At 57.3% G+C, this 22,672-nt stretch overlaps 2 protein-coding genes across 4 annotated transcripts; both read right to left on the bottom strand.

Moving 5' to 3' along the window:
- Positions 1-384: 384 nt before the first annotated feature.
- LOC136786323 (uncharacterized) lies at positions 385-9,447 on the bottom strand. The gene is made up of 17 exons (XM_066989238.1): positions 9,287-9,447; positions 9,075-9,154; positions 8,745-8,870; positions 8,407-8,486; positions 7,621-7,732; positions 7,373-7,462; positions 6,754-6,858; positions 6,352-6,507; positions 6,056-6,207; positions 5,544-5,691; positions 4,950-5,087; positions 4,387-4,563; positions 3,693-3,848; positions 3,440-3,541; positions 2,935-3,037; positions 2,614-2,673; positions 385-2,326 (listed from the first exon to the last, which is right to left on the bottom strand). Exons 1-17 carry the CDS (start codon positions 9,402-9,404, stop codon positions 2,163-2,165), a joined length of 2,067 nt encoding a protein of 688 aa, XP_066845339.1. The 5' UTR covers positions 9,405-9,447; the 3' UTR covers positions 385-2,162.
- Positions 9,448-9,539: 92 nt separating this feature from the next.
- Positions 9,540-22,382, bottom strand: LOC125181519 (uncharacterized). Of its 3 annotated transcripts, none has more exons than XM_066989235.1 (15): positions 21,512-21,775; positions 20,970-21,379; positions 20,632-20,711; positions 20,203-20,314; positions 19,787-19,876; positions 18,850-18,954; positions 18,568-18,723; positions 18,256-18,410; positions 17,746-17,893; positions 16,975-17,112; positions 16,379-16,555; positions 15,315-15,731; positions 14,871-14,973; positions 14,550-14,609; positions 9,540-14,262 (listed from the first exon to the last, which is right to left on the bottom strand). In XM_066989235.1, exons 1-15 carry the CDS (start codon positions 21,627-21,629, stop codon positions 14,126-14,128), a joined length of 2,406 nt encoding a protein of 801 aa, XP_066845336.1. In that variant the 5' UTR covers positions 21,630-21,775; the 3' UTR covers positions 9,540-14,125. The 3 variants fall into 3 exon arrangements, with proteins under 3 accessions (XP_066845336.1, XP_066845337.1, XP_066845338.1); XM_066989236.1 differs by lacking the exon at positions 9,540-14,262 and having other exon boundaries at positions 14,281-14,609; positions 15,315-15,422; positions 15,576-15,731; positions 21,512-22,382; XM_066989237.1 differs by lacking the exon at positions 9,540-14,262 and having other exon boundaries at positions 14,284-14,609; positions 20,970-21,095; positions 21,300-21,379; positions 21,512-21,776.
- Positions 22,383-22,672: the final 290 nt, after the last annotated feature.

Here is a 22,672-nt window from a genome sequence, read left to right as displayed (position 1 = left end):
GGCACAGTTTGTTTCCTTGGACCAGCCTTGGAGACTGCCACATGGGTTGGAGTGGCCGCAGGGCCTGTCACAGGGGTTGGAATGGCTGCAGGGCCCGTCACAGCGGTTGCAACGGCCGCAGGGCCCATTGCAGGGGTTGGAGTGGCTGCAGGGCCTGTCACAGGGAACGCAGTGGCCACAGGGCCCATCAAAGCGGTTGCAACGGCCGCAGAGCCCATTGCAGGGGTTGGAGCCAGCCCTGCCCACCCCAGCGCAGACCCTCGCTCACCAGGCTGCAGCGGCTCCACCTCGCACACCTCGATGGGCTCCACTAGAGAGCTGCTCTCCTGGGAGCTCTCATCCTCTTCCCAGGCCACCCTGGGGCGGCTTGGGGGTCTCTGCTCCATTGAGTGATGAGGGGTGAGGGTCAGGAGGGGGCAGGCTCGGGACTGCCACGGGCAGTGGGGAAAGACGTGGGCTGCACTCGGGGGCTCCTCGCCAGTCCCACTCGCTCCTGCCCTGTCCCCTCGCTGTCCTGACGGACACTGCCAGCACCGGCAAGGTGTCACCAGTGTGGGCCACAAAGGATCCGTCCATGGCCTCATGTCCCCGGCTGGGTGAGGCTGGTTCGGGGCCCTCCCTTGTGCTCAGCTCCTCTCAAACCCCTGAAATCCCTCTTCATCGTTCGCAGGCTTCTCTGAACGATTTCATCACTGCCCTCCTGAACTATGAGCAATTGGTAGTAATCAGTGGGGTCAACCAGCTCCAGGAGTTTTCTAGTTATGTCCTTGAGCCGGGCCCCAGCTAGGCAGCACACTTTCCCTACGGCTCGGATCTGGTCTGCAAATGGGGCCCTCCGTTCCTCTGAGAAGGGAGTCGCCTGCCACAACCGCCCTTCTTTCTTTCCTGGCAGAGGCAGTCTGAATGCGTGGAGTCGACTGCCTCGTCCTTGGTAAGCTCTTTGGGGAACCTTCCTGCACCTCCCCACTTACCTCCACTTTCAATGTTCAATGCTACAAACCCATTGCTTGGGGGGACCTGGGGACGTGAGCGAAGCAGAGGGGGGGTCGCCCACCATGCTGAGCAGGGGCCCTCTCCCAACCCTCCCCATCCCTCAGGTTCCCCTCCTCTGCCCGACAGGGGCAGGGCAGGGCGTCCACCACCAATTGTGGGGTATCTCCCCGGCGCCTTTCCCTCTGGCACACCAGGGAGCTACTCCACCAGTCGACCTTCCGCTCACAGTCCCTGATGGCCCTCAGTCTCTCAACCTCCTCGATCAGCTCTGCCACCACGCTGACCAGATCTCCCACCTGCTTGCACCTCACGCAGGTGCAATACCTGCCTCCCTCCCCTGGCAGCCGCAGGCTCTGGCACTCCCTGCAGCCAGAGACCTGTACGGCCACGGTTCTGGACAGGCCCTCCCTTTGGGGCACCACAGCCTTTTTGGAGCAAGCTCTCTGCCTGGTGGAGACCATGGTAAGAACTGCGGTCACAGGGACTGCCCGTGTATAGGATGGACTCGAAAGGGAGGAGGGACAGCATCCCTGTGCCCTGCTGCACGGGCTCCCACACCCGACACTGCGGCACGCTGCGGGTGGTGCGCATGCGCTGGTCGCCCCTCCCTGCTCGCAGTGGGCAGCGACCTAAGGACAAGACATATGGCTCTCCACAATATCTCCAGCTTGGAGCAGTCAAGACATTTCCTGTGCAGCAGGGATCACGGGCAGCCCACAAATCCGTGGCAGACAACAGGTGCCTGTGTGTGCCCTGGGACGGCTCAGGAGGCTTGGGCAGGCTGGGCCCAAGCTTCTCTCCTCCTCCCCTTGGAGTGTTAAGGTGCAGCAGGGCAGCCAGGGGAGGTTGCTGCAAGGGCACAGTGGCCCAGTACATGCTGCGCTGCCATGGGCTGCTGGAAAGCGTGGGCATCAGGCAGCTCTTGGGGCAATCCTCATTCCTCCAGAGGCTGCTTTTACCCTCTGTTTCCTGAAATAAAAGACTTCCACACGGGTGAAGAAACTCAGCCACTTGGAGGGCAAAGCGTAATGAAGGGCTGAACTTCTCAAACAATCCTGCAGCCAGGCTGTGCTGACAGATAGCCCACAGTGGCAGAGGCCAGGAACGGCACTCAGGCTGCTGCCCATGTAAAGGACACAACGAGACTGGATTTGCTGTTCCAGCTTTAATCAAACAGAGCCGTATGCCCTGGCTATGCAGGGCCAGCAGAAAAGTTCTGCAAGCTGAACCCATAGAGGTATTGGCCTCTTAATTCGACTTCTCAGGCATAGGATGGTCTGAGCTGCCAGAACACAGAGTGATGAATCGACATCCTTCGTGACAAGTTGGAGGGCTGCAACAGAAAGAAACAGAGCAGAGATGAAACCCACCGACCTTCAGAGACCCCCCCGGCATGCCTCCAGACCATGCCAGCCCCACCTGTCTCCTTCCCTGGCCACGGGGAGCAAGTGGGATAAAGGGATCAGCTGGAAGCTGCTGCTCAGGAGCATCCCACATGTCCCCCCACATCCCTCTGCCACTGCAGCATTTCCCTGGAGCAGGGCAAGGCATGGCTGCACACTGCGTGGGCTCTGCCCCCTCTCCACTGGGCGCAGCACCCCCAGCACCGCCCGCACTCACCTTGGATGAGCTCATTCAGCTTCTCCTCACTCTGGATGCCAGCATGGTAGACAGCAAGCCCTAGGCACAGTGTTACGGTCAGAGCCTGCTTCCCAGCACAGCCCCATGTCCAGCCAGCCTGGCTGCGTTCCCTCCAGCTCCCCGCCAAGGACGGAGCCTAAGGGGGGGCTTGAGCAAGGCACACACCAGGCCCACCTGCACGGGCAGGGGGCTGAGGGAGGCACAGGGCTCCTGGGGCTACAATCAGGGGCTTCAGGGCCCACAGGGCTGCGCCTTGCTGCCAGGGCAGGGCCCAGACAGGGAAGCGGGGCCTGGACTCACCGATGAATTTGACAGCCTCCTGTCGCAAGTTGGCCTGAGCATCCTCCAGGTATGGCAGGCTCTGCTGCAGGTATTCATCCACCCTGCTGCTCTTCTGCTTGAGCTGGAGAAAGCACAAGGGCGCGGGGCTCACATACCCTCCCCAGCCAGCCGGACCAGTCCCTCCTGCCAGCACCCCCCTCCCCCTTTCCCCCAGGCCATCCCCAGCTCCCAGCCAGGAGCTCTGTGGGGCCGAGGTTTGGAGAGAGTTAGGAGACCCTTCTGTCCCGCTGCCAAGGCCCAGATGGGCTAGGCTCTCCTCCGCATCCTGGGGGTGGGGAAGGCAGGGGGGCCTGCAGAAGAGCCCTTGGGGCTCTGTGCTGGAGGGAAGGGAGCCACAGGGCAGCAGCAGGCGGTGGACTCTGGGCTGGAGCAGCGCAGGCCACGCACAGCTGCACAGCCCACAGCCTGGGCACATCGGGCAGGCTTGTCCATTTGGGGCGTGGGGCTGGGCGGTTCTCCTTACCAAGTACTCCCTAATCCTAGTGATGTCTTCGTTCTGAGCCAGGTGCTCAAGCTGTTTCCACTTCAGGAACATTGTACAAGCAAGTAGGACTACTGCTGACGCCTGTGGAGAAGCAGAGGCAGGGAGGTGGCACCACAGACACACATTCCAGGCATCTTTAATTGCCTGTTGCCTTGGCCCCTGATGCCCAGACCACCCCTGCGGTGTCAGATCGCCCACTGCCCACATCAATGTTCACATCCAAAATCTGTACCTTGGCCACGCTCTCAGTCTCATCACTCATCCGGAACAACAGTGGAATAAGGGCCCTACGCATGGTCTTCTTCATTTCTCCTTTTTTCCACCACACCACACACTCCATCAAGTCTTTGAAGAGAAGAATGGAGCGCTCTTGCACCTCACTGGACTCCTGTTAGGAAGGACAAAAGGAGGATTTCAGCAACTGCCAGCCTCCCCCTGCCCATGGGGAGCAAGGGCCGTAGGGTGGCTGATGTGAAGGGTGAAGCCTCGTATTCGGAACAAAGGAGCTGGAGGCCCACATGAGGCAAAGCAACAGGTTTCCTGCACGGGGTGCCTGTGCCTCAGAGTGCAGTCCCAGCCGACCCACTTTTACTACCAGCCGCACAAGCCATGTCAAAGCAGAGCTCTCCTGGGAATGGGCTGAAGAGGAGACGTAGCTGGCCCTGGATAATGCCTCTGGGGCATGCTCAGACTGCTCAGCCTCCATCTTCCTGCCCCCAGAACAGAAGCCTTTGGCTGCCCAGAGCTCTCAACTCGACGGGGAGAAGCCCTGTTGGACTGCAGAGCCCAGAAGACAGCCCACAGGAGCCCAGAGGAGCAGAGATAGGAGAAGGCCCTGCCCGAGTGCTGCCCACAGGCCTGGGCTGAAGGGCAACGCCATTGCGGAGTGCCCGTCTGCAGGGCTCAGTCACCCACAGCAGCCTTACGTTGTTAAAAAGAGGCAGGAGTCTCTCAGCCAGTGCCAGAGCGATGGGGCTGGCCTCTGTCTTCTCCAGGTAACCGATCACATTTTTGAAGACAGTCAGGGCCTTCTCAGTGATGTGTGTGTTGTCATACAGCAGTGTATTCATCACGTCCGGCAGCAGGAAGAACAATTTTCTTCCCTGTACAGAACGACACCATTTGCTTTTAGTCAAGAGGTGAATGGCCACCCTGGCCAAAATACTCTGATTACGCAGCACCAGACTCCTGCCCTGTTTCCTGCTAGCACTGATGGTGTTGTGGGGACAGCAGGGCACAGGGAAGGGTCTTCAGGAGAGCAAAGATGCTGTATCCCCTGCTGAGTCACCCTCTTTGCCACCTGCTCCCAGGGAACCCATCGGGAAAGCTTCTGGAAAGCTCCACAGGCAGCCACAACCCCACCCCACCACAACCCGCCACACCACGACCCACCCCACCTCCTGCCTCCCAGCCAAGCCAAGCCATGGCGGTGCCTCCTGCCCCAGCACCAGGCTGCCAACAGGGCTTCACTTGGCAATGTCCCACTCACCATCTTAGGTCTCTCTGACAACATGGTGAGGGCTCTGAGCGCCAGAGAGAGCATCGGCAGGCTTTGAAGCCTCAGACACACCTGGAGCCTTTCTGGGTCACATAATTCCACTAGTGCCTGATCCTTGGGGCGCATCATCTGAAACGAACACAGCCGTGAGAGATGGGCAGAGCCTGCAGCATACCCCGCACCCTGCAGCTCCTGGCTCCGTGACCAGCGTGAGCTGGCACAAAGCAGGCGCTGGAAGCAGGTGGCTACAGGTGCCACTAGTCCCTGGCCTCACAGCTTGCTCAGCCCGTGCAGAGGCCATGGCTCTGCCCCAGCCCCAGCCATTGTCCTGACTCTGCCCCAGCCATTGCCAGGAGCCGGGGTAAAGAGAGCACTGCCAGGAAAGGGGCAGGCTTCATGTCTGAGCACACGGACCCCGCATGGCTGGTGGAGGGGGGCTGGTGCTGGCCCTAAGGGACAGTGTCCTTGTGTCCTGGAAGAGGTGACAGTTTGGGGAAGATGGGATGTGGAGAGGACTGTGCCTGTTTTCCTGGAGGAGCACGCATAGCCCCAAAGGGGAACAAGGTGTGTTGTCTGGTTACTCACAGCCAAGTGAACGGTGCTTAAGTCCACGGTGTTGACTTCAAAGAAGCTGCACACCCGTTTGTCCCGGAGAACATTCTGTAGCTCTTGCAAGATCTCCTCTGAATTCATTGGCAGGGAAAGCGTCGCCTTCCAGATGTCCAGAGTAGTGCTGCAAGCCCAGAACACGCTGTTGGCAGGGCTGCCCTGGTCACAGCGCCGTGACCCAGACCAACCCCGCAGGCCCCAGGCTGTCCTGCAGCCCTGGACCTCCCCACCATGTGCTTAGGGAGCCCTGGGGGACCAGGCTGGGCAAGCAGGAGGGGCAGGAGGGAGCGTGACGGGCTCTCTGGGCTGCCTTGGTCCGGTCTGGATGCTGAGGCCCTGGCTGCCCCAACAGGGCTGGCGAGCACCGTGCGATGGAGGGGCCCACATCTCAGGGATGTCGTGCAGCTTTCCTTGGCTCTGGCAGCCAGAGGGTCTCTGGAACCCTCTCCCAGTATGGAACAAGCCCCCAGGACTCTCGGAGCTGGTACCTGTCAAGTGTTGGAAGGTCTGTCAAGATGCTTATGAGCAGTTCCCTAGGAAACTCGTTGGCCAGTATGCAAAGTACTGAGAAGAGTTTCAGGTGTTCTGCAGTTGTGCAATTGCTCAGGCTTTCATGGATGAACCTCAGGATATTTGGCACCTGGAGGAGACACAGGAGAGAATGTAGCTGCCACTTACCCAGGGGCCACTGAAACTGCTGCCCAAGAGCTGGGAATGCGGGGCAGGATACGAGCGAGGGATGAAAGGGCTCAAGGGCAGGGCAATCCAGCCACAGGCTACTTACATCCATCAGCCAGGAGGCAGGGTCTTGAATGGCTATGTCTAGAATGAATTCGGCATAACCATACTCATCATCATACATGCTGTAGTTTCTCATCATCTCAAGAGTCCTGAGGACGATGGCTGTCCTCTGAGAAGGCTGGATGTATTTTCCAAATGGCTACAGAAGGAAGGAAGGAAGGAAGAAAGGAAGAAAGGAAGGAAGGAAGGAAGAAAGGAAGAAAGGAAGGAAGGAAGGAAGACATGACACATTGAGTCAGGGGAAAGGAGGAGCAAAGACCCTCCCTTCCCTTCAGGGCAGAGCCGTGCTGATGGCCCCCACCTGTGCTGGGCCCAGGTTTGCCTCGCAGGAATCTGTGAGAAGGGAAAGGGAGATGGCCTGGCTGGTGGGTGCCTGGCTCCTTACCTCTTCACAGAAACAGCTGTGCAGGAAACCAACCAGCTTCCAGATCCTTTCCGTGGCGTTTGCCTGCACAACTATGCTCGAAGAGGTGGTGAAATACAGCAGCATCTGCGGGAAGAAAAGCTGCTGGTCTGCTCTGGGAGCTGACAACTGCTCCAGCAGAACTGCCTGGACTCGCACTGTCCACCATGGAATTCCTCAGAGCTGGAGCAAAGCCCCATTCACACCTGGCAAGGAAAGCACGGGGCACCAGGAAAGCAGGGCGATGGCAGCTCCAGGTGCTGCCAGTGCGGTGCACAAGGACAGGGCTCATATTCTCCCACTGCTTTGCTGCAAGGAGAGCTCTGGGGGCAGAGGAGGCCCAGAAGTGCTGGGGGGAAGCTGTGCTGTGACACAGGAAGGACCTGTGGAGGGCAAGGGACGTTGACAGCAGCCAGGGGACACTGGGGCCCTAGAAGAGCTTGGTGGGCAGCCCCTGGCTCCCCTGAGTGTGCTGGGCACACTCCCGGCAGGCACTATGGTCTCTGTGCACGGCACAGGGGGCACTCTCTGCTATAACGTGTCACCTCCCTCTAGGGTGAGGAACAGCCACTGTAAGGCTGATGCTGTGCAAATTGCAGACCTCCAAGATACTCTGAAACTTTTCCCAGACGCTGGAGCCAAGAGAGCTGATCAGCAATGATTTCAGCATGATGTCCAGATTTTCCAGGATCTGCAAGAAGGACAAAGTGTTGTGGCAAGGGTGAGAGGGAAGGGGTGGAGGGAAGCAGTCCAAGACCTGCCTCATCAGGGATCTTCAGTTGTTTCTAAGCAGGAGGAAACTGCGCGCAGTGCAGGGGATGGGGGCTCTTGTGGCTCAGCAGCACATACCATCACCGTGATCTGAGTGTCCAGATCCTCATTTCTCAGAAGAAAGAAGACTCTGCTAATGCATGCAGCAACGAGAGACAACATTTCACCCTCCAGTGCCGTCTCCACATTGCTGCAGAGAGAGAGACATTGTTGGTGGGAACGGTGCCTCGATGACAACGGGAGATAGACACAGTCCTCCAGTGGAAGCGTGGCCATGGGGGTTGACAAGCCCCATGGTTGGTGATAACATTGGACTCTTAACAATGAGGCCATGAGGAATGTAAAGAGGTTAGAAGGAACAAAGAAGGGAGATGCCTTGCTGGCTCGGACTGCCTGTTCTCCAGCCATTAAGACAAAGTTGTTGATCAATGAATAATTATTAGAAAAGTACTGCTGTAGAGCGAACGGTATAAGAAGGGAGCCTGGCCTCACTAAGGGAGTGGAAGTTATGCCCTCAGTAAAGAAGTTATTGATCCCTTAAAGAACCCTGGTGTCCGTGTCGTCATTACGCCACATCCTCCCATGGGCAGGACTTCACAGGAGGGATGAGGAGCCCTGCTGGGGGATGCATCCTCTTCCACAAGGCTGGCCTGGGCCAGAGGACAGTCCTGACACCTCCTGCTTTGGGGCAAAGGCTGGACGAGTCAGGAAGCTGCAAGGCTCCCTCTGCCCTCTGGACAAGTCCCGAGCATGGAAGAGCAAAGGCCTGCCCGGATGGAGGATGTATGCTTGCCAGGGTCAGGGCCACCTGGCTCATGCCCTGGGGTTGTGCTAGCCGAGCCAGGGACGGGGTTGGGCACGTACCTCAAGGCGGCAGTAGCAAGCAAGGCTTCCTGCCACACGTCTGTGCACAGGTAATCCACAGGCTTCTCTTCCAACAGCGCCTGGAGAGCACAAATTGGATGGGACCTGGCAGCCACAGGCACACAGCACCAGCAGAGCCAGCACTGTCGGCAGGGTTGGCAGAGTCCCGGTATCCCCCGCCAAGAGTGCCCCCCTGCACCTCGCAATGCTGAGGTCCCAGCAGCACCCGAGATCCCACTGGGGGAAGCTTGGTGTCCATGTATGTTTGCTCCCAATCACCCCTGCCCAATGCCCAGGGAGCCTCGCTCCCTTCCCCAGCCCGCCAGACGTCCCCTCACCTGGATGTTCTGTGCCAGCTTATTTCTGCAGCAGAAGATGTCCAGGCCCTCTAACAAGCCCTTCTCTTGGGCAGTTGTGCACACAGTGATGACGTTGCTCAGGAACTTCATCTTCTGCACCTCATCCTGGCAGCCACAGAGATACCAAGAGGGAGCGTGAGGGGGGGAGCCACAGCCAGCAGGACCGCAGCATTGCGGGGTGCGGAGCTGTGCGGGACGCCTGGAGGGCAGCAGCTCTGCCCAGCCAGCAGCCCTCCAGCAGCCTGGCAGCAGAGCCGGGGCACGGCCAGGACATGCAGGCACAGCCGCCATGGAAAGGGCTGCTCTTACCCTTTCCAGGTTTCTGACGTAGGCCTCGATGAAGTCCACAGCTTCCTCTTCCTCTTCATACACAGGTAGCCAGATAGCGTCTAAGACAGAAGGAGAGCAAGCATTGCTGTAGAGAGGGGCTTAAGGATGAAGCAAGGGAAGGGGGCCCTGGCTTCAAGCAGGGGGCGCGGCTGGCCCCAGCCCTGCCCACCCCAGCGCAGACCCTCGCTCACCAGGCTGCAGCGGCTCCACCTCGCACACCTCGATGGGCTCCATTAGAGAGCTGCTCTCCTGGGAGCTCTCATCCTCTTCCCAGGCCACCCTGGGGCGGCTTGGGGGTCTCTGCTCCATTGAGTGATGAGGGGTGAGGGTCAGGAGGGGGCAGGCTCGGGACTGCCACGGGCAGTGGGGAAAGACGTGGGCTGCACTCGGGGGCTCCTCGCCAGTCCCACTCGCTCCTGCCCTGTCCCCTCGCTGTCCTGACGGACAGTGCGGGGCCACTGTGCCAGCACCAGCTATTGCCAGGTGACACCGGCCTGTGTCACAAAGGGCCTCTCTGTGACCTCACGCCCCCACTCGGTGGGGCAGCACTGCTGGGGCACAGCAAGAGCAACAACAGTGCAGACAGAATGGCCAGGAAGGGCTCAAGATCACTGCGCAGCCACTGTCACCTGTGGCTTCCTGACTCCTGCATCCACCAGCTCCTGCCTGTTTGTGTAGTTTGCACAGCCATTTCCAGCCAGGTTGTCTTGGTTTCAGCTAGGATAGACTTAATTTTCTGTTTTAGACCAGCCTAAGATCAGCTTGACAGCTGATCTCTGCGCGATTTACCAGCTGCCCCGGTAACTAAAGTTTAGCAGCAAGGAAGACTTCTGGCCTTCATCAAAAGACCAACAGAGTACGCTGGACGACCACCCGAGGACTCCAGCGCACATGCAAATAGGGGCGGGAACCTATGTTAATGATTCTTCCGCTACCTAATGAATATGCAAGAGACTTACGGGGGAACTGAAATGAATATGTATATATCCTATCAGTATAAGCACCCTGGTAGTAAGCCTTGGTGCACAAGCTAGGTGGAACGATCCCCCTTGCACCCAGCGCTGCAATAAACATACCTGCTTTATAACTCTCCTTGAGTTGTAAAGTTTCTTTTCCGTGTGTCAGAACACAGTGAGGAAGACTACCGATGACCACCAGAGACCCCCAAAACACCACCAGTGGAAACAAATGTGCATGCGCCAGAGACATTTTCAAATTTTAATGAGTTATGGGAAATAGTATGGATATGTTAACTATTTCTTAGCAAGCTGATGAATATGCATGTTTTTATTGTATATAACCCTCGTAGCTTGAAAAAGTCAGCACGCACACTGGGTGGAGTGATCCCCTGTGCATCTGGCGCCGCAATTACAGAATGCCTGGTTTCTAAAATTCCAAACTGATTACTAGAGAGTTTCTTTGACTGACTTTTACAGTAACACCATACTTACAAAACCATATCTCAGAAACTATTAATAATTACACTTTTACCTTTTCTCCTCAAGGAGCCAATGGGGGGGCTGGGAGGGGGTATAAGGGAGGAATACTTTTCCTCCCTCTTCACTCTGCCTTTCTCCTTCACTTTCCCTTCTACTTGAAGAGCTAGTTACGATGGCTCTTCAAAACTTTGACAATCCTTGGGATGTTCAGACCAGCGTGTTCTTATTCTTATGTCTCCTGAATGCACTTTGTGTTTCGTTTAAAATTAAACAACTGCTTAAGAATGCCATCCAGAGATCTGTCCTGAGGCAGGATAGTTATGAGTGGCAGGGAGTGTGGGAGGATAAGGGCAGGCTTCTAGAGCAGTGCTTTGTACATTTGATTATTCTTATTCTTATCATTTTCTTCTTCACTATCATCATCACCATCATCATCATCATTATTCCTTCCCTTTCTGGCCTACTACACTGTTTTTATTTCAACCCACAAGTTTTGTTTTTTCCTCTTTGTTTCTTTCTTTTCCCGATTCTCTTCCCCATTCCACAGGGTTGGGAGGAGGGTGAGCGAACGGCTGTGTGGTGCTGAGCTTCCTGCCAAGTTAAACCACAACAGTCCTTTCTGGCACCCAATGCGGAGCCTGAAAGGTTGAGTGTGTTATAAGGAATTTCTTACAAGCATTAGATCAGTTTAATAGTTGCCGATCACGAGGTTGACTTTTTCTTTTTTTATGTTGGGTTTGCTGTGTTTGTTTTCAGAATTGTGTTGTATGGCACATTACTTGCTCTATGTGTTCCCTGTTGTGCTGTTTATCATTTTGGGGGGCTGTTGTAAGGTTATCATTTTGCTGTGCTGTGTAACACTGGCTTCTGATACGATACAGTTACTGGTCATGAGACAAATCAGGCCATCACCTCCATACTCCCGGAACCATCTCTCAGAAACTGTTAAGAATTATACGCTTTATCTTATCTCCTCAGGGAGCAAATCTGCTGGGGAGACGAGAGGGGATCCTTTCCTCACTTCTTCACTTTCTTTTCTTGTCCTGCTTGGACTGGAGCAAAGGCCGCTGCATAAACTCTCTCCCGTTTACTTTGTTCAAAGGCTTGCTGTTACTCCGGCCCCAATTTGAAATCATTCTTCTTCTGTGTCACCTGATAGAGCGGGCTTACAATCAGACTGTAACTTGTAACGTCCATTCTCCAAAAAACATCAATGCTTCAGAAAGATTGAGTTTCCTTTTTTCTACTTAGAGGAGACATAGCTGTTACTTTGTTGATCACATCCATTGGGATCCAAATAAGTTCCCCTTGCCATTTAATTCCTAAAAACTGGATTTCCTGTTCTGGTCCCTTGACTTTATTTTGTTCTATGGCAAAGCCAGCTTTCAGAAGGATTTGGGCTACTTTCTTCCCTTTCTCAGAAACTTCTGCTGTGTCACCCCACATGATGATCTCATCGATGTATTGCAGGTGTTCAGGAGACTCCCCCTGTTCCAGTGCGGTCTGGAGCAGTCCCTGGCAAATGAGGGGGCTGCACGTACCCATGCCTCTAGGGTCGAGGCAGATTTTCCATCCCATTTTCTCATGTCCTCTCCATGGTCACGTAGGTAAAACCACAGGACAGCACGTGGTGCGTGTACTCCCTGTATCTCCTTTCCTGAACAGAGGGATGCTTGCTCCTGATAGCTGAGACACTGGTTCACATAGGTGGGGAGGAAGATATATTCTCTTTAAATTGGTCGACCTCCTGGGAAAGTTTCTCCCCAGCCAAGATGCAGGAAGAAGAGAGACTTTCTTTGTACTGCTGGAATTGTCTAGTCAATTCGTCCATCACAGGTTCCTCTCGTTTTCTCTAGGTCATTGCTGCCAATGAGCTGGCATATTATGATGGTGCTCTCTGTAAAAACGTCCGCCACATGGGTCGCGTACACTTGACTTCATCTGGATCTTTGGATAGCTGTTCGTTGTCTAGGTCATCCTAAATCACATCCAGCATGGCTAATACCCTCACGTGCTGGAAACCCTTCTCCACGGTGGTCCTCTTGCCTAGTTGACATGCAAGACCTTTCTTGAAGGGATACCTTTCCTTCATGCCTGACAGGAGTCGCCTCCAGAGGGTGAACATTTGTGCTCCTTTTCCTTTTTTCATTTGTGCTTTGTCAATGCCCCCTTCCCTAGTGAGGGATCCCAGCTGCCTGGCTTCCCTGACCTCTAATTGCAGGCTATTGGCCCTGCTATCTGAGCACCGGAGCAGCCAGGTGACAAGGTACTCACTTGGACGATGACTGAAATCTTTTCGCATATCTCGTAGCTCACAATTGGATAGGCATCAGGTAGTCATTGATGCTCTTATGATGTCTTGCTCTTCATATGCCTGTTCCTCTGATGGCCCAGCCACTTTGGAGTATCCTGTCTTGTCTTCCCCCCCCCCCCGTCTGAGTAGGAGTTCCTCTGCTTTCTGAACGACCTGACATCCATTGTTTCATCTTGGATACAGGGGCAACTGACACCGGCACAGTTTGTTTCCTTGGACCAGCCTTGGAGACTGCCACATGGGTTGGAGTGGCCGCAGGGCCTGTCACAGGGGTTGGAATGGCTGCAGGGCCCGTCACAGCGGTTGCAACGGCCGCAGGGCCCATTGCAGGGGTTGGAGTGGCTGCAGGGCCTGTCACAGGGAACGCAGTGGCCACAGGGCCCATCAAAGCGGTTGCAACGGCCGCAGGGCCCATTGCAGGGGTTGGAGTGGCCGCAGGGTCTGTCACAGGGGTTGCAGTGGCCACAGGGACTGTAACAGGGGTTGGAGTTGCCGCAGGGTCTGTCACAGGGGTTGCAGTGGCATTGACTGTGGCCCATTGAGCACAGGCCAAGCCCCAGCACGTTGCAGTGTTTTTTGTCTCTTTGGAAGTGCCAGGGTGATGCCACACATTTTTCAAGCATTCTGCCAGCGTTTTAGGATTTTGCACTTGTTCAGGGGTGAATTTCCTGTTATTCGGGAGGACAGACGTTTCCACAATGAGAGCCCACCCCTCGCCTCTCCTTCCTTTTTCCACCTTTTATTGCTGAGTGTGACATCATATGGCATGGAATATCCCTTTGGTTGGTTTAGGTCAGCTGCCCTGGTGATGTTCCTTCCTCACCTCTTGCCCATCCCCAGCCTGCTGGCTCTTGGGGGATTAGAGGGAGTCCTGATGCAGTGCCAGTATTGCTCAGCAGTAAACACAACACTGGTGTGATACCAACGCTCTTCTACCTACACGTGCAGATCACAGCAGTGTATACTCTCCCCCTCCTTCTTCACTGACCTTGGCGCCTGCAAGGCTGTTTCTCACTCCTCTCACTCTCCCAGCTGCTGTGTAGCAGCATTTTTTTTCTTCCCTTTCTTAAATATGCTCTTGCAGAGGCACAAACAACATCGTTTATTGGCTTGGCTCTGGTCAGCAGCAGGGCCCTTATCTAACATGGGGCATCTAGATTCTTCTCACAGAAGCCAACCCTATGGTCCACTGATACCAAAACCTTGCCACGTAAACACACTACACAGTTTTATAAAGACACATTTTTTGCAGGGGAGCTCGACAGACCCCTGGCTTTTCAGGGCCAGCAGCACAGTGCTGCGAGCCAAGTCCTTTGTGATGCTGGCTGCTGCCTATGATGTCTCAGGATCTCGATGGTCCCAGCTGCCAGGTGACGGATCCGCTCATGGGCATCATCTTCCAAAGGCTGGAGGGCTGTGACAGTAAGAAAGTGAGCAGAGATGAAACCCATCGACTGGCAGAGACCCCCCCGGCATGCCTCCAGACCATGCCAGCCCCACCTGTCTCCTTCCCTGGCCACGGGGAGCAAGTGGGATAAAGGGATCAGCTGGAAGCTGCTGCTCAGGAGCATCCCACATGTCCCCCCACATCCCTCTGCCACTGCAGCATTTCCCTGGAGCAGGGCAAGGCATGGCTGCACACTGCGTGGGCTCTGCCCCCTCTCCACTGGGCGCAGCACCCCCAGCACCGCCCGCACTCACCTTGGATGAGCTCATTCAGCTTCTCCTCACTCTGGATGCCAGCATGGTAGACAGCAAGCCCTAGGCACAGTGTTACGGTCAGAGCCTGCTTCCCAGCACAGCCCCATGTCCAGCCAGCCTGGCTGCGTCCCCTCCAGCTCCCCGCCAAGCACGGTGCCCAAGGAGGAACCTGAGCAAGGCACACACCAGGCCCACCTGCATGGGCAGGGGGCTGAGGGAGGCACAGGGCTCCTGGGGCTACAATCAGGGGCTTCAGGGCCCACAGGGCTGTGCCTTGCTGCCAGGGCAGGGCCCAGACAGGGAAGCGGGGCCTGGACTCACCGATGAATTTGACAGCCTCCTGTCGCAAGTTGGCCTGAGCATCCTCCAGGTATGGCAGGCTCTGCTGCAGGTATCCGTCCACCCTGCTGCTCTTCTGCTTGAGCTGGAGAAAGCACAAGGGCGCGGGGCTCACATACCCTCCCCAGCCAGCCGGACCAGTCCCTCCTGCCAGCACCGCCCTCCCCCTTTCCCCCAGGCCATCCCCAGCTCCCAGCCAGGAGCTCTGTGGGGCCGAGGTTTGGAGAGAGTTAGGAGACCCTCCTGTCCCGCTGCCAAGGCCCAGATGGGCTAGGGTCTCCTCCCGCATCCTGGGGGTGGGGAAGGCAGGGGGGCCTGCAGAAGAGCCCTTGGGGCTCTGTGCTGGAGGGAAGGGAGCCACGATGCAGCTGCAGTATTGTCCCTTTGGGGCCTGGGGTTGGGCTGTTGCTGTATGTTTCTCCTTACCAAGTACTCCCCAGTAATACAGGTTTCTGCTTGCTGAGTCTGAGTCAGCTGCTCAAGCTGTTTCCACTTCAGGAACTTTGCACAGGCAAGTAGGACTACTGCAGAGGCCTGTGGAGAAGCAGAGGCAGGGAGATGGCACCGCACACACATCTCTAAAGTGTCTGATTGCCTGCTGCCCTGCCCCCCCCCCCATGCCCAGAATACCGCTCTGGTGTCAGCACACCCAGTGCCCACATCAACGGCCAGGTGTGAAATCTGTACCTTGGCCACGCTCTGAGTCTCGTCACTCATCCGGAAAAACAGTGGAATAAGGGCCCTGCGCACGGTTGTTTTCATTGCTCCTTTTTTCCACCACACCACAGACTCCATCAGGTCTTGGAAGAGGAGCATGGAGAACACTCGCACCTCGCTGGACACCTGTTAGGGAGGACAAAAGGAGGATTTCAGCAACTGCCAGCCTCCCTCTGCCCGTGGGGAGCAAGGGACGTAGGGTGGCAGTTGTGAAAGGCGATGTGTCTCCTTTTCTACAGAAAGGAGATGGGGGCCTATGCAAAGCAAAGCACCAGGTTTCCAGCATCGGGTGCCTGTGCCTCCCAGCAAGCCCACATATACTACCAGCTGCACCAGTCATACCAAAGCACAACTCTCCTGGGAATAGGCAAATGAGGAGAGATATATGGCTGGCCTTTGGTAAGGCCTCTGGTGCATGCTCCGCCAGTTCAGCCTCTGCCTTTCTGCCTCAGCACATGGGGAGGTCACCTGGTCCTGCCTGGCACTGGTGGTGGAGGCAGCACTTGATGGTCTGAAAGCAACTCTTGGGGGGCAGATGGTTTGCTGAGAGGCTGGGCTGGGCCTCAGCACATGGGCCCCGAACCACCCATATCTATCAACCTGACAGGGAGAAGCCCTGTTGGACTGCAGAGCCCAGAAGACAGCCCACAAGTGCCCAGAGGAGCAGAGAGAGAAGAAGGCCCTGCCCGAGTGCTGCCCACAGGCCTGGGCTGAAGGGCAACGCCATTGCGGAGTGCCCGTCTGCAGGGCTCAGTCACCCACAGCAGCCTTACGTTGTTAAAAAGAGGCAGGAGTCTCTCAGCCAGTGCCAGAGCGATGGGGCTGGCCTCCGTCTTCTCCAGATGACCGATCACGTTTTCGAAGACAGTCAGGGCCTTCTCAGTGATGTGTGTGTTGTCATACTGCAGAGTCTCCATGACTTCTGGCAGCAGGACCCGCACTTCCCTCACCTGTGCAGAAAGACACCATTTGTTTTTAGTCAAGAGGTGAATGGCCACCCCGGCCAGGACGCTCTGGTTACAGAGCACCAGCCTCCTGCTCACTTCCTGGCAGCTGCCATGGGAATCTCACCAGCAGCCTCCTGGCAGGCAGTGGCCATGGACATAGTGATGGGGATGTGGGGAGAGCAGGGCACGGGAAAAGGAGGTCAGGAGAGCAAAGGCTCTGCGTCCCCTCCCGAGTCAGCCCCTTTGCAAACAGCCCCCAGGAACCCACTTGGAAAGCTTCTGGAAAGCTCCACAGGCAGACACCAGGCCCCATCACCACCATCACCCCGCCTCCTGCCTCCCAGCCAAGCCAAGCCATGGCGTTGCCTCCTGCCCCAGCACCAGGCTGCCAAAAGGTCTTCACTTGGCCAAATACTACTCACCGCTTCACATCTCTCTGACTCCATGACAAGGGCTCTGAGCGCCAGAGAGAGCATCGGCAGGCTTTGAAGCCTCAGACACCTCTGGAGGTACTTTGACTCGTAGAAATCCTCTGGTGTTCGACGCCCACGGATCACTCTCTGAAGTGAACACAAATGGGAGAGGTGGGTACACCCGCAGCAAGCCCCGCAGCCTGCAGCTCCTGGCTCCCCTGGCAGCTCAGGGCAGGGCATGAGGGACACGCAGCCTGTCCTGGAGCAGCCATGCCTGCAGAGGACTGTGTGGCTCCTCCGTGCCCTGCGCCTGGCAACACAGAGCATCCTTCCTTTGCCTGCTCCTCCTGCCCTCTGGCTGTCCGCAGCCTCTTGCTGCCATGCCTCTGAGGAGCAACAGACCAGCATGAACTGGCACAAAGCAGGCGCTGGAAGCAGGTGGCTACAGGTGCCACTAGTCCCTGGCCTCACAGCTTGCTCAGCCCGTGCAGAGGCCATGGCTCTGCCCCAGCCCCAGCCATTGTCCTGACTCTGCCCCAGCCATTGCCAGGAGCCGGGGTAAAGAGAGCACTGCCAGGAAAGGGGCAGGCTTCATGTCTGAGCACACGGACCCCACATGGCTGGTGGAGGGGGGCTGGTGCTGGCCCTAACGGGCTGTGTCCATAAACCCCGGAAGAGGTGACAGGTTGAGGAAGATGGGAAAGGCAGAGAGCTGTGATGGTTTTCCTGGGGGGGTACGCACGGCCATGGATGGGAGCTAGGCCTGCTAGGGTAACTCACAATTATATGAACGATGCTGCTGTTGATTGTGTTGGCTCTGAAAAGCTTGCGGCTCCTTCGACTACGGACCACAGCGCACAGCTCCCTCAAGACGGTTCTTGAAATTTTAGCCTGGGAAATCATCTCTTCCCACATGTCCAGGGTAGTGCTGCAAGATGAAAACGCTGTTGGCAGGGCTGCCCTGGTCACAGCGCCGTGACCCAGACCAACCCCGCAGGCCCCAGGCTGTCCTGCAGCCCTGGACCTCCCCACCATGTGCTTAGGGAGCCCTGGGGGACCAGGCTGGGCAAGCAGGAGGGGCAGGAGGGAGCGTGACGGGCTCTCTGGGCTGCCTTGGTCCGGTCTGGATGCTGAGGCCCTGGCTGCCCCAACAGGGCTGGCGAGCACCGTGCGATGGAGGGGCCCACATCTCAGGGATGTCGTGCAGCTTTCCTTGGCTCTGGCAGCCAGAGAGTCTCTGGAACCCTCTCCCAGTATGGAACAGGCCCCGAGGACTGTCAGAGCTGGTACCTGTCAAGTGACGGAAGGTCAGTCAACACGCTTATGACCGCTTGTCTGGGAAACTGGCCGGTCAGCGCATGCAGTACTGAAGTGAAGATGTTCCGGGGTAAAGATGTGCTGTTGCTATTTAGGTTTTCATGGAGGAACCTCAGAATCTTTGGCACCTGGAGGGGACACAGGAGAGAATGTAGCCGCCACTGGACTGCAGCCACTTGCCGGGGGCCACTGAAACTGCTGCCCAAGTGCTGGGAATGCGAGGCAGGATACAAGCGAGGGATGAAAGGGCTCGAGGGCAGGGCAATCCAGCCATGGGCTGCTTACTTCCATCAGCCAGACTTCAGGGTCTTGGATGGCCACTTCCAGCATGAAATTGGCCCAGTGCTTCTTGTTGTTATCGATGCTGGATTCTCGAATGATCTCAAGTGTCATGCGGACAATGTCTTTTCTATGAGAAGGCTGGATGTAGTTTCCAAATATCTATTGGAGAAAGGAAGGAAGGAAAGGAAGACATGTCACACTGAGTCAGAGAGCAAGGCCTGCGGAGGGAAGATCAGGGGAAAAGGAGGGACAAAGTCCCTGGCTGGAGGGTGTCTGGCTCCTTACCTGCTTCCCGGAAAAAACGTACAGGAAAAAAATAACCTTCCAGATCCTCTCCATGGCTCTCTCCTTTACAATTTTAGTCTCGGAGGTGGTGAATTGCAGCAGCACCTGCAGGAAGCAAAGCTGCTGATCTGCTCTGGGAGCTGACAACTGCTCCAGCCGAAGCAGCGCTGCTGAACTCCTGGCTGGACTTGCACTGTTCATCAGGGATTCCCCAGAGCTGGGGCAAAGCCCTCAGTGGGGCACCAAGCCGCCGGGTCCCTTGACACAGATCCCGTGGCCAACCTTGCAGCCAGGCAAGTAGGTACATTCCACCCCTGGTGGAGGCTCAGCTCCTTCAGCTCCTTTCCCTTCCCGTGCCCTCCCCCAGAACACGGCCCTCTGTCCCCTCTCCATGAAGCCTGGCTTCTGGAGCATGAACTGCCCTGCAGGGGTCTGCAGTGGGGTGGAGATATTGCCAGTGGGAGGCCAGGAGAACAGAGTTTCGGGGCTGGGCTCCTGTGCAGGATGGGCAGGTCCCAGGAGAACTCTGCCCCATTCACACCTGGCAAGGAAAGCACGGGGCACCAGGAAAGCAGGGCGATGGCAGCTCCAGATGCTGCCAGTGCGGTGCACAAGGACAGGGCTCAAATTCTGCCACTGCTTTGCTGCAAGGAGAGCTCTGGGGGCAGAGGAGGCCCAGAAGTGCTGGGGGGAAGCTGTGCTGTGACACAGGAAGGACCTGTGGAGGGCAAGGGACGTTGACAGCAGCCAGGGGACACTGGGGCCCTAGAAGAGCTTGGTGGGCAGCCCCTGGCTCCCCTGAGCGTGCTGGGCACACTCCCGGCAGGCACTATGGTCTCTGTGCACGGCACAGGGGGCACTCTCCACTATTATATGTCACCTCCCTCTAGGGTGAGGAACAGCCCCTTGTGAAGCCCACGCTGTGCGAATTGCAGACCTGAAAGATAATGTTCACCCTGTCCCAGAGGCTGGAGGCAGGAGCGCTGATCAGCAATGTTCTCAGCATGATGTCCAGATTGTTCAGGGTCTGGAAGAAGAACAAGAGGTTGTGACAGGCTTTCAGCAGTTCCTCACGCTGCTAAGAAACTGTGCTGAACTTCTCCTTGCTGCCAAGAAAGGACAGCTGCAGCTCCATGCACTGCCCAGGGGACGCCACAGGGCAGAAAAGCTGCTGTGTGCAGACCAGGCCTCAAGCACTGGCTGCTGCCAGGCGGATGACAAGGGTGAGAGGGAAGGAATGGGGTAAAGCAAGGCTGAGACCCTGCTCTGCAAGGATCTTCAGTCATCTCTAAACACAGGGAAACTGCACGGAGCCAGAGGGATGGGGGCTCCTGTGGCTCACCCAGCACATACCATATTGTAGAGGTGAATGTCCAGTTCCTCTTCCGGAGGAAGGAAGAAGACACTGCTGGAACACGCAGCTACAAGAGACATCATTTTGTCCTCCAACACCATCTCCACCACGCTGGAAAGAGAGACAATGGTGCTGGGATCAGTGCCCCGATGACAAAGGGAAATGGACACGCACCTCCCGTGGGCAAGATTCCCTGTAAGGGATGGGGAGTCCTGCTGGGAGGAGCATCTTCCTCCGCGAGGCTGGCCTGGGCCAGAGGACAGTCCTGACACCTCCCAGCAGAGAGCTTCAGTGCTCCCTACACCTTCTGGGCAAGCCCCGAGCAGGGCAGAGCAGAGGCCCTGCCTGGATGGTGGATGCCTCCTTTCCAGATCTGCCAGGCCCATGCTCTGGGGAAGTGCCAGATCAGCCAGGGACAGGGTCCGTACCTTAAGGCATAGATAGCAAGCATGGCTTGCTGCCGCACCGCTGTGCACAGCTTGTCCCTGGGCTCCTCGTCCAGCAGCACCTGGAGAGCACAAATTGGATGGGACCTGGCAGCCACAGGCACACAGCGCCAGCAGAGCCAGCACTGTCGGCAGGGTTGGCAGAGTCCCGGTATCCCCCGCCAAGAGTGCCCCCCTGCACCTCGCAATGCTGAGGTCCCAGCAGCACCCGAGATCCCACTGGGGGAAGCTTGGTGTCCATGTATGTTTGCTCCCAGTCACCCCTGCCCAATGCCCAGGGAGCCTCGCTCCCTTCCCCAGCCCGCCAGACGTCCCCTCACCTGGATGTTCTGTGCCAGCTTATTTCTGCTGCAGAAGATGTCCAGGCCCTCTAACAAGCCCTTCTCTTGGGCAGTTGTGCACACAGTGACGATGTTCCTCAGGAACTTCATCTTCTGCACCTCATCCTGGCAGCCACAGAGATACCAAGAGGGAGCGTGAGGGGGGGAGCCACAGCCAGCAGGACCGCAGCATTGCGGGGTGCGGAGCTGTGCGGGACGCCTGGAGGGCAGCAGCTCTGCCCAGCCAGCAGCCCTCCAGCAGCCTGGCAGCAGAGCCGGGGCACGGCCAGGACATGCAGGCACAGCCGCCATGGAAAGGGCTGCTCTTACCCTTTCCGGGTTTCTGACGTAGGCCTCGATGAAGACCACAGCTTCCTCTTCCTCTTCATACACAGGTAGCCAGATAGCGTCTAAGACAGAAGGAGAGCGAGCATTGCTGTAGAGAGGGGCTTAAGGATGAAGCAAGGGAAGGGGGCCCTGGCTTCAAGCAGGGGGCGCGGCTGGCCCCAGCCCTGCCCACCCCAGCGCAGACCCTCGCTCACCAGGCTGCAGCGGCTCCACCTCGCACACCTCGATGGGCTCCACTAGAGAGCTGCTCTCCTGGGAGCTCTCATCCTCTTCCCAGGCCACCCTGGGGCGGCTTGGGGGTCTCTGCTCCATTGAGTGATGAGGGGTGAGGGTCAGGAGGGGGCAGGCTCGGGACTGCCACGGGCAGTGGGGAAAGACGTGGGCTGCACTTGGGGGCTCCTCGCCAGTCCCACTCGCTCCTGCCCTGTCCCCTCGCTGTCCTGACGGACACTGCCAGCACCGGCAAGGTGTCACCAGTGTGGGCCACAAAGGATCCATCCATGACCTCATGTCCCCGGCTGGGTGAGGCTGGTTTGGGGCCCTCCCTTGTGCTCAGCTCCTCTCAAACCCCTGAAATCTCTCTTCATCGTTCGCAGGCTTCTCTGAACGATTTCATCACTGCCCTCCTGAACTATGAGCAATGGGTAGTAATCAGTGGGGTCAACCAGCTCCAGGAGTTTTCTAGTTATGTCCTTGAGCCGGGCCCCAGCTAGCCAGCACACTTTCCCTACGGCTCGGATCTGGTCTGCAAATGGGGCCCTCCGTTCCTCTGAGAAGGGAGTCGCCTGCCACAACCGCCCTTCTTTCTTTCCTGGCAGAGGCAGTCTGAATGCGTGGAGTCGACTGCCTCGTCCTTGGTAAGCTCTTTGGGGAACCTTCCTGCACCTCCCCACTTACCTCCACTTTCAATGTTCAATGCTACAAACCCATTGCTTGGGGGGACCTGGGGACGTGAGCGAAGCAGAGGGGGGGTCGCCCACCATGCTGAGCAGGGGCCCTCTCCCAACCCTCCCCATCCCTCAGGTTCCCCTCCTCTGCCCGACAGGGGCAGGGCAGGGCGTCCACCACCAATTGTGGGGTATCTCCCCGGCGCCTTTCCCTCTGGAACACCAGGGAGCTACTCCACCAGTCGACCTTCCGCTCACAGTCCCTGATGGCCCTCAGTCTCTCAACCTCCTCGATCAGCTCTGCCACCACGCTGACCAGATCTCCCACCTGCTTGCACCTCACGCAGGTGCAATACCTGCCTCCCTCCCCTGGCAGCCGCAGGCTCTGGCACTCCCTGCAGCCAGAGACCTGTACGGCCACGGTTCTGGACAGGCCCTCCCTTTGGGGCACCACAGCCTTTTTGGAGC

This window comes from Anser cygnoides, unplaced genomic scaffold, assembly GCF_040182565.1.
Source record: "Anser cygnoides isolate HZ-2024a breed goose unplaced genomic scaffold, Taihu_goose_T2T_genome scaffold_43_1, whole genome shotgun sequence".
Classification (NCBI taxonomy): domain Eukaryota; kingdom Metazoa; phylum Chordata; class Aves; order Anseriformes; family Anatidae; genus Anser; species Anser cygnoides.
This window is presented reverse-complemented; position numbering and strand designations above follow the sequence as displayed.

Bases quoted from the DNA above. Each gene is read 5' to 3' on its own strand.
- LOC136786323 (XM_066989238.1), bottom strand. From the start codon at position 9,404: ATGGAGCAGAGACCCCCAAGCCGCCCCAGGGTGGCCTGGGAAGAGGAT. The intron at 8,871-9,074 runs GTAAGAGCAGCC...TGTGGCTGCCAG, and splicing joins ACGTCAGAAACCTGGAAAGG to GATGAGGTGCAGAAGATGAA. The intron at 3,542-3,692 runs GTACAGATTTTG...GCTTCTCCACAG, and splicing joins AGACTGAGAGCGTGGCCAAG to GCGTCAGCAGTAGTCCTACT.
- LOC125181519 (XM_066989236.1), bottom strand. From the start codon at position 21,827: ATGAGGTCATGGATGGATCCTTTGTGGCCCACACTGGTGACACCTTGC. The intron at 15,423-15,575 runs GTACAGATTTCA...GCTTCTCCACAG, and splicing joins AGACTCAGAGCGTGGCCAAG to GCCTCTGCAGTAGTCCTACT. The intron at 14,610-14,870 runs GTGAGTCCAGGC...CACTGTGCCTAG, and splicing joins GGAGGCTGTCAAATTCATCG to GGCTTGCTGTCTACCATGCT.